The sequence below is a fragment of the Amblyomma maculatum genome, chromosome 7 (genome assembly GCF_055883805.1).
Source record: "Amblyomma maculatum isolate TAMU_Amacu chromosome 7, ASM5588380v1, whole genome shotgun sequence".
NCBI lineage: Eukaryota > Metazoa > Arthropoda > Arachnida > Ixodida > Ixodidae > Amblyomma > Amblyomma maculatum.
Genome location: NC_139350.1, coordinates 30,944,964 through 30,954,880, shown reverse-complemented (window position 1 = coordinate 30,954,880; position 9,917 = coordinate 30,944,964). Strand labels below are relative to the sequence as shown.

The window sequence follows — 9,917 nt, the reverse complement described above, 5'->3', positions numbered from 1 at the left end:
GCTGTGGTTTCCTGTGATAGCCTTCTGCCTCGTATTAATATCTTTACATAGATTGGTCAATATTGTCCCATCAGATTTGGTGGCATCCCAATATTGTATATATCGTGGTTTCTAGTAGTCAATATTGTCTAACGAGCTTTGGTGGGTGATCACCATTGCACATTTCAGGCTGCGGCGGTGCTAAAAAACAGTAGAAGCAGCTCTGACCGACACAGACATTGTTCATTGTGCATGTATCCCAATATGACAGTGTTTTTGGGCTAATTTCGTCCCAACTAAATTTTTCGCTGGCCCGGACATCAGTTTACGTTCAACTGTAGAAGATATTCATGCGCCATACGTAATTTGGGCCATCATATATATAATTTTTTTTGAATTATTGTACAGATTGTCTCAAAATTGTTTGACTGAGCTGACCACACAAAATGCACAGAAGCGCTCATCACGGAAAATGTAGAATATATTTTCCGTGATTAACTAATTGTTGCGGATGGTCTGCGCTTATATTTGACAATTTTGGTAGAGTACTCTTTTATTTACGATTTTAGGCACGATTAATTGTTATGTAAAATTCTGCATATAATATCTTCGAGAAAATTCCTGCAGACTAGAGGGCCGGATATCGATCACGCGTGGACGTAGCTAACACAGATCGTGTTCCAAACTTTAGCCAAGTGTTGAAAAAATTCTGACAGTACGTGGAATCTACACTGCAGAAATTTGCGAAGGCGAGATCAATGCTACTGCATACGGTGCATCACGTATCATTATCGTTATCAAGTAAACGCAGCGTCATTACCATTGACATTGTCATCATTATCATTATCACTAATTGCAGCGTCACTCTCGTTGCTATCATCACGGTAGACAAGCAACATTATATATGGTGCTAGTTTCGCGATCCAGGGTTTAGCGCAGTTGGTTAAAGCGCTAGCTAGGCTAGGAGTTTGATTCCCGTTGGAGACGATTTGTTTTTCTGATCTCGTCAAATCAGTATGATTGAAAGTGATAGACACATCAGTGCACAGATCCTGAACACATTTCGGCAACAACTCTCGCGCATGGGATTTCGTTCCATGGGCCTATATATACGTATACGAGTGCACAAGCATACGCACACGCTCGAGCACACATCTGACAAGCAAAAGTTTAATAGATGCGTGTCCGCGAAAAAAAACTCCTGCGCAGTCAAGAAACGCAAGGTACTTAAATGCAAAAAACGCAACAGGACGTGTGAGTCCCTTGAACAAACACCGGTGGCTACGTTTGGATAGTAAACGCAGAAACGATCGAATATATTCGGTGAATCCACATCCTGTAAACGTTTGTCCATGATTGGAAACACGCATGCATAGCATCATTATTTCCGCCTTTTTTTTACGCGATAGAAAGAAACCCTACATATGTTCAGGCGATAGCAGAGGTGGGAGAGACCGTCCGCGCTAGCCAAACACTCAATGCATGATTCGCCATTACGCTAGCTGTTTACGGCATTCAGCATCAGCACCGACTATACCACGCCTCAGTACTAGCTGTTCTTATAGACAGATATGTTGGGCTGGTTTCAAGGCCTTCGAGTTCTAATATCTGCTAAATACAACTTTGCATCTTATTCCTGTACTCTTTAGCGCTCTGCTGTGGGCTTCAGCAACAGACAAAGACTGAACGACTTTGGCCATCGGTGTAGCAGCGCATAAAATATTTCAGCTCAAAGAAAAAATACAAGCAATATAGATTTTACACTATGTCTATCTAATTCACTTGACAAGAAAAGAAATCTGAACTGTACTGGAATGGTTCGTATTCTAATGCGACGTAAATCGCACACTGCCGAAGCGTTGTGTGCATGTGGAAGATAATAAAAAAAATCAACAGCACTACATGTGGCAAGGCAAACGAAAAAAAATAAAAATTTAAAACAATTCCCTACAGTGCAATCAATGCGCGCTCATGTATCGCCAGCATATATGGTAACAAAATTGAAATTGCATAATAACGATGCTCTCTATGAAAGTTATTTTTGTTCGAAAGCTGCAATACATGGCTCATAATGATGCATCCGACTACATCTTTTGACAGCGTTCTCCTAAGCACTGATCAGAAACTACTCTTCAGGCATTCTATGCCTTATTATCCAACCATATAATCACCGCACCGAAGGCGTTTCCCTCCAGAGAACTAAACAAATCTATCCCGTCGTGCAACCAGATAGCTTATGGCAATTCATATATATTAAAAGTAATGCGACTGCGTTATTTAAGCAGTTCCGGGGCATTTTTAGAGAACCACTCTCGAAGAATTTAACACATGATTGAGAATTAGGTTTCCTCTCTGAAATATTCTGCCGCTTTCACAAGTGCAGCTTCCGCGGGCTGAAAGATGATTTTACCACGCTTCTTTCTGAGGACTACACCTTGTCCAAAGTTCGTAGATATAGTTTCAATGTTGACCCTTGCTTTCTTTCTATTCTTTCTTTACTGCCAATTTAGTTCTCCAGATCTTAGCTCATCGAGTATTTTGTATTTCTTGCTGCTTTTTATGCCGACGCTTAGTTCTATGCGGATTTTTTCTTGCTCTAAACGTCGACCTGATTTGAAAAAAAAATTAATGACATGGGAATTTTAACCTTGAAGTACCCGTAGTTATGGTCGTTTTCGCTTTTCTTTTCCTTAATAGGAATACAGCAAATATACGGGCTGCTGCATCGCTCAGTTGCTCTTGATGACGTTTCAAGAGCATTCCGTCATGAACCTGTGTGACATATTTAAATAAAAAATATGTCAATTTGTTCGAACCGAGAACGATTCCGTGAAAAATGAAGATTGTTTTACGTATGTGATTATTAATGAAACACATAGGTAAAACGCATTTTGCGTTAACAAAAAAAAATTAGCGAAATTATCATGTCACTGAAAACGTTACCGAGCCAACAACCGAGGCGACCAAAGAGCTCCGAACGCACTTCTCGTTGTTTTAGCGAAGCCGAGGGCAAAACTCTGCGCATTCCTCCTCACAAGCTTGGCGCAAAGAACATATGGTTTCCATTCTCTCGTCCTTTCGTCGCCTCTCCGCTCGAGGACCTTGACTAAAGTAATTTTCCAAAACAGCTTTCAACTTCAGGTCTTGTAGCCTTTTCTCCCCGTGAAGCAGTCATCTCGGAAGGGCAGCGACCTTCACTGCCCTTTCTTTCTTCCCGGCTAGGCATGCGTTGCTCCCTATGCCCCCCACTCTACTCCCCCGCACTCTTCCCTTCCTTCCCTGTGGGATATCCTTGGGGGGGGGGGGGGATACCGGACTCGGGTTATGCCGGCCTAATGTCGCGGCGGCACTCTTGGCGTCCGGGGGAAGGGGAGATGGGACGTGGGGAGGGGTGGGGGAGCCAACTTTAGTGGCCGGCAGCCTTCTGGGCTCGCGCGGTCCTACGGGACCTCTTTCATTTCTCTCACCGCCTTTCGAGCTTCACGCCTCCTCTTTCGACAGATCTCAAGCAAAAATAAGAGAGAGAGAGAGAGAAAACAAAACGACCGTTCTGCCTCCTTCCAACCGCGCCTCGAAACTCGACACAAGCGGCTGATTCAGAGGCGTCCGGCCGGCCACACAATCCCCACCCGCTCGAGCTGCTCGAGCTCCCGCAGCTTTGGACAGCAGAACCGAAAAACCAAGCCGTGTGAAAGTTCCAATTCGTTTTAATGACCATGCCTGAAAGAGGATATCTGTGAGTACCACCAGCATTTTAAGTTGTTTGTTCATAACTGAGCTTTCTGAGATTATTTTTTGCTTTGTGTCGTTGTAAGATCGCTACTTTTTCTTACCAGGTGTAATAAAGCGTCAGATCACTGGGATGTACTTTGCGTGGCAACATTCATTTTGGATTGTTGCAACTGAGGCTTGCGAATCTGCGCTAGCCGTACGGTAAGATACTTTTTTTGCATGATTTGGTGCTGTATATTGTTAGCCTTGATCATCATGTCAATAACGATATGCTTGCGAGAACGGAAATTCATTTATTTCGACCGCACCACACCAGTCAATTCTGAACTGTATTTTCAGCGCACTATTTTGTATGCATAAACTCTGGTCACAAAGACAAAATTTACGGCGCCGAGGTGGCCAATTTGTATTGCAAAAGAAAAATGTGGCCCTGTAAAACATGATGCGTGTTTTGTGTGATTTTCAGGTTACACTTCATCGCGCGTGTTGTGTGTCTGAAGTGATCAATTTCTTTTACCTACTATATTCAAAACTCATGGTTAAGTTGAACTTTCTGGAACATGATTTTTAGTTGCGAGCGAATATTTAATATTGTAATTTGCCGTTATGACTGCGTGTTTGGAATGGTCTAAACGACGTGTAGCTTATTCACGTGCTTGATCTTTCTCCTGCGCTGATCCCGAGTAGTAAAAGTGTCATAAAATAGCCATCAGGTGCAGTTTTACTATCAATTGTAGAAATCTAAAAGCGTCCGGAAGGATCTGCCGACGCACTTATTCTTACTGCTAAATTTGATTATTTGCGGAAATAATTTAAAAAAACTTTTCGTTCAAAAATGCACTTATCCACAATTACAGATTGCTATATCGCGCAGAAAAAAGGGGCTTGCCTGAAACATGACACCTTATCTTCTACGTGCAGGAGCTTCTACTGTCCGCGCGAAGAACTCTATGAAAAAAAATTTCTGAAAAGGGGATTCTTATTTACAGTTGCTACCATAGTTCTTATACTTTACCACACTTACAAACTTGTTCCCACAACAAACATGATGCTAAGCTACGGATTTCTTTATTTTTTCAATTTGAGTATATCATACAAACCCCAAAGCATCTGTGTCGTACATTGTTTTGGCTGCAGCTTTGACTATTTTTAAATGTTCTGTTTACAGTAACGATGCGGTATATACTAATTTCAGCAGCCGCGGTCGGAGTGCGACTGCCATTTTTTGCGTCTCTTTTTTCCTTTGTAGTTTCTTTTAGTTCTTGTGGCAATCTACCTTAACGAAAACTATTCAAAGGAAAGCTATTGATTTGAAGCATGCAGTTATGACGACGTCTTTCTTCTACAGGTGTTCGATCACAAAGGCACTACAAGTAGAAGGGGGACAAGCACTGACTACCGTATAACGAATAGATAATGGCAAATATCATTTTGTTTTATGTTTCCAGCGTCAGCAACACATCCACAAGGGAAGCCGTGCACTGCCAGATGTCGCAACCAATGTAACCAAGTTAATATGGCCGGCCTCACCGAGTATGCAGCTTATTTCAACCTCAGTAAACCAGACAAGAAAGTTGCCTGAGGGCCAACAGGTGCTGCTTTATTTTGCATTTTTACTCCATGGTCTAGCTGTACTTCCACTTTCCAAAAGTTTTCTCTCTTAATGGGATTTATGAATGTTGCTTTTACTCGCAGGTGCCATCTGCGAAAGGAAATATATTGTTATGCACGCTGCTCAAGTCAATATCTTTAAAGGCTGCTTGGAGCTGCTGCCCCTACAACCGACCACAAAAGAAGCTGCGATGAACTAAGCACCTACCTCCAACCTGGGACCTGAGAACACCTTGCCAAGGAATGCAAAAACAGGAGGAGCACTGAAGTCTGCGAGTTCTGCCTACATTTTTCCACACCATGTAACCCATGCACACTTAATAAATCACCATGCAATGAACCTTTCAGCTGTATTATTTTCTGTGCATGGATATTCTCAGCATGCTTTATTTAAATAAAAAGCTACATGAAAAATATCAGCACTGCATACGTATGGGATGGCTTTGTAGTTGCCTATTAGCCAAAGCACGATATAGCAACTAGCTGTAGTACTGATTATTGAAACATTCAGCACTATAATGTGCCGGATTGCCAATTGCTCTGGCTGGATGCCAATAATGCAAAACCACTAGGCAAGATTGGATTGGAAGTATTGGGTAGCCGATAAATCTGGCTGGATGCCATTTGTGAATATCCAATGAATAAGCATGGATACAAGATATTGGATAGCCAGTGATCTTGGCGGGATAGCCGTGATATAACAACCAGTGAGTGAGCTTGGGTGGAAGGTATTGAGTAGCCATTGAGTGCCATTGAATGCCAGTAAAAAAGGTAGTATGCCAATACTGTTTTGATAGGAGATCCAATTAAATTGGTTGGCATATTTCTTGGATCTTTGTGCGCCCCAATCAGACGCCAATATTGACCAATATTGGGACCAATATATACCAATATTGGACCAGCGGCGGTCCATTGACGGCGCGCTGCTTGGTTAGGAAGTCGAGGGTTTTTGCCAGGTTTAGGGATAGGAAGAATAAGAGAAAGCTTGGGATTATCCGGTACCGTTCCGGTCTCCCAGTAAGAATTAATGATGTCGAGTTTTTGCCGATAAAATTCTCTTGCGACACAGCGCTTCAGAAGTGCTCATCACGGACAGGGGAACGGCAATAAAGGCAACGTAGACGCAAGCGATCCTGGAATACAGTCATACAAGCCATCGACGAAGTACTGCTTCCCATCCTAAAAAAAGTGACTTACGGAGCGTCTCAACAAAACGATTGCGGACATGATTGCAATGTACGTCGACGCCGAACACAATACATGGGACGCCATTCTACCTTACGTCATCATCGCTTAAACACCGCCGCCCGAGAGATAACCAAGTTGACCCCGTTCAGCCTTGCGTACGGCAGGGAGCCCATGACGACGCTCGTCGCAATTCTGCGGCAAATAACCAACGAGGAGAACCAACGTGCAAAGGAAGCCCGAAGACTCGCCCGAATTCGCATGAAAGATTAGCAACGAACCGACGTATGACGTTACAACTAACGACGACGCGATGCTGAGTACAAGCCGAGAGATCAAGCCTGGGTTTGGACGCCTATTCGCCGCCGCGGACTGAGCGAAAGGGTTTTACGCCGATACTTCGGCCCATACAAGGTGCTTCGCCGACTAAGGCAACTGAACTGCGAGGTCGTTCCCGACGGCGCGACAGCATCTAGCGGCGCCGAGCGCACCCAGAATTTGTGCATGTTGTACGCCTTAATCCATATTACGTGCGCTAAAGGCTATTCGTGTTTGCTTCGCAATCTTTATGTTAATTCCTGCCTGTTTATTTTGAAACATCGAGGCGGTGTTTTTTTTTAAACGGGGAGTAATACCGCGAACCATTCAAAACTTTATTTCTTCTTTTTTCTATATCCGCCGGCATACGGCCTTATCACTTCGATTCCAGCGCACGCATGTATTATGAATCTTTGTTTTGTTCATTTGTTTTGTCGCGAGAAGTAGCCTTATCATTGTATTTATCGCGAAAGATGCGCCGAGATATAACTCGATGATTCCAACCGTTCGCGTGCGTTTCTACAATGTTCCAGGGAAAGCTATTTCCCATTTCTAGTTTCATCTTGAGGTTCCATCGCAGTCTTTAAAACGAGCGCTGACGCGAGAAAAGGGGATTCGTAGATCGATGATCGCCAACCACATTTGTTACTATTGCCGCCGCCGATACTTAGTTCTTTTCCGGGCGCAAGTCCACCCAAATAAAGAATTTGTTCCAGTGAATTTCAAACCTCCTCCTATGTCGCCAACGGCATTGTTACCACTACGTGAAAATATGGCCACGTCATCTGCAAGGCTGGCGTCCTCCTTGGCCCCGCGAAACTTCGTACCGCTGCTGAGTTTCCTAAAACTTACACGCTGAAAGAACTACGTAGCGTCGATGGCTTATTCTCATATTTCCGGCGCCCTGCGTCAATCATCGCCCCTCTAACTACACTAATCGATACTAGCGCCGCTGTCTTATCGCAGACACTGGCATGCGGAAAAGCCTCCACCACTCTATGCCTCCTTCTAATGTCATCCCCCCATTCTAAGCGATTTTGACCCCTCCGCCCCGACCGAAATCCACATTGACACCGGTGTATTCGGTCTGAGTGCTGTACTCGCCCAGCGGAAACTGGACTGCGACGAATACGTGATGGCATAAGCGAGTCGCGCACTGAGGCCGAGTCCAACTATTCAGCGACCAAAAAATAACGCTTGACCATCATCTGGGCGTTTGGACAATTTCGGCCCTACGTATGTGGTCACCCGTTTTACATCGTGACCGACCACTAAGCCCTATGCTGGCTATTATCTTTGAAGAACCCGTCTTGCCGCCTTGCTCATTGGGCACTCAGCCTGCAGGACTGCAACGTTAATGTCGTTTACTGCTCTGGCCGGAAGTATTCTGATGCTGACGCCCTTTCCCGTTCTCTTATTGAGAGTGAGCCGATTAGACTACTTGTCGCCGCCTTCGATTCTTCAATCCTTCACATCTCTAAGCTTTCTGAACAACCATAAGATCATTGGATTGCTTATCACATCGCTTCTCTATCTAGTTCCCGCCATTCCGCTTCTCGGGTGGCGCTGTGGTCGCCGAGATGTGTGGACGTGATCCAATCGGCTCCGTCATCTTCATATGATTCCGCAGTGATTTCTGTCGATTTTCACCGAAGTTCTTGCACCAGCAGTTTCGTGAAGGGAATTCGTGGATACCTGATTTTGAGGTGGGTCTTCATTTTTCAAAAATCTACAAGTACGTTTCTACCACGTGAACGCCGCCGCCGAACTAAGCCTAGGCGTGCACGCCAGACGCTAGCGCTAGCCAGAAACGCGCTAGCTCGGCGAGACGCCAGCCGCCCTTCGCGCTGGGTGCAACACGAAGAGAATGGCAACCGATGAAATGGATAGCTCTGCGGAGGATTTACCACAAGCGTCGACTACAGAAGACGACACGGGTTGGAAAGTGGTGACCAGCCGGAGAACGAAGGAACGCGCCCAACCTACTGCGCAACTTTCACAGCAAGCACAACATGCAAGCGACGGGCAGGTGAGCTCTTCTCGCAAGCCTCCTAACATTAAGAACCGGGTGATAAGAGCCTCACGCATGCCACCCCTGCCGCAAGACAACATCAAGATAGTGCTTCGCCCAAAGGGCGGCTTGAACTTGCAAAAGATCGGACCTACCTTAGTGAGCAAAGCCATAATGGCAGCAGTTAATCTTGATCCACAGCAGACCACGGAGGACATAATATGTCCCAATATTACGCAGAACATCATGGTGGCGAGCACGCCCTTTCGAGAAAATGCAGACAAGTATGCGCAAATAAGGGCTATCCGAATAGCCGAAAAAGAGCACGCAGTCAGCGCTTACGAAACTGACCCAAGCGACACCTGCAAAGGGGTAATCAGACACATCGATAGTGCCGACGATCACAGGACGATTGAAAGAAACATTGTGAATGACCGCAACCCCTTGGCACTAGCGGCGAAAAGAATCAAGGACTCAGGATCAGTGATCATTGTGTTCGATGGTCTTCGCGTCCCAAACTTCGTTAGGTATGGACCCACACTGGTACCCTGCTACTTATATCGCAGACAAGTAGACATATGCTACGTATGCGGCAAACTCGGACATCGTGCGGACGTTTGCCCCGAGCCAAACTCAACCGAATGTAGGGGTTGCGGACTTCCTAACCCCACCTCATCCCATGTGTGCGATCCAAAATGCAAGCTGTGCGGGGGCTTGCATGTGACGGCGGACAAAGTGTGTAGGAAACGCTATCTCATTCCATACGTAGTACGCGCACGACGACAACGAGCGCGACTGGAGCAACAAGAGGAAGTACAGCTAGTTGAAGAAGACAAGCAGCACGCGGCACGAAGCCGATCTAGGTCCAAGATGCCAACACGCAGCCGCTCCCGCTCTCAATCGAAGAGCCGCACACATGCGAGGACAAACGGAAGTAGTTCTCAGGTGCGCTTCGGTGGAAAAGACAACGGAGGCACGTGGGCGGACAAGGTCAGAGACGCTATCACGCCTCCAAAGAAAAGTGAGTCCCGCAATCCTGATAAAGAGCGAATAGCTATGTTAGAACAGGAACTAAGAGAGC

At 45.4% G+C, this 9,917-nt stretch overlaps 1 protein-coding gene across 1 annotated transcript in view; it reads left to right on the top strand.

Moving 5' to 3' along the window:
* The first annotated feature begins 8,565 nt into the window (after positions 1-8,565).
* The window catches only part of LOC146182890 (uncharacterized), a 37,601-nt gene continuing 36,249 nt past the window's right edge, over positions 8,566-9,917 (top strand). The window contains exon 1 of the mRNA XM_084608292.1: positions 8,566-9,781. Within this exon, the coding sequence (XP_084464418.1) occupies positions 8,693-9,781 (1,089 nt within the window). The 5' untranslated portion in view covers positions 8,566-8,692. The remainder of the gene's footprint in view (positions 9,782-9,917) is intronic.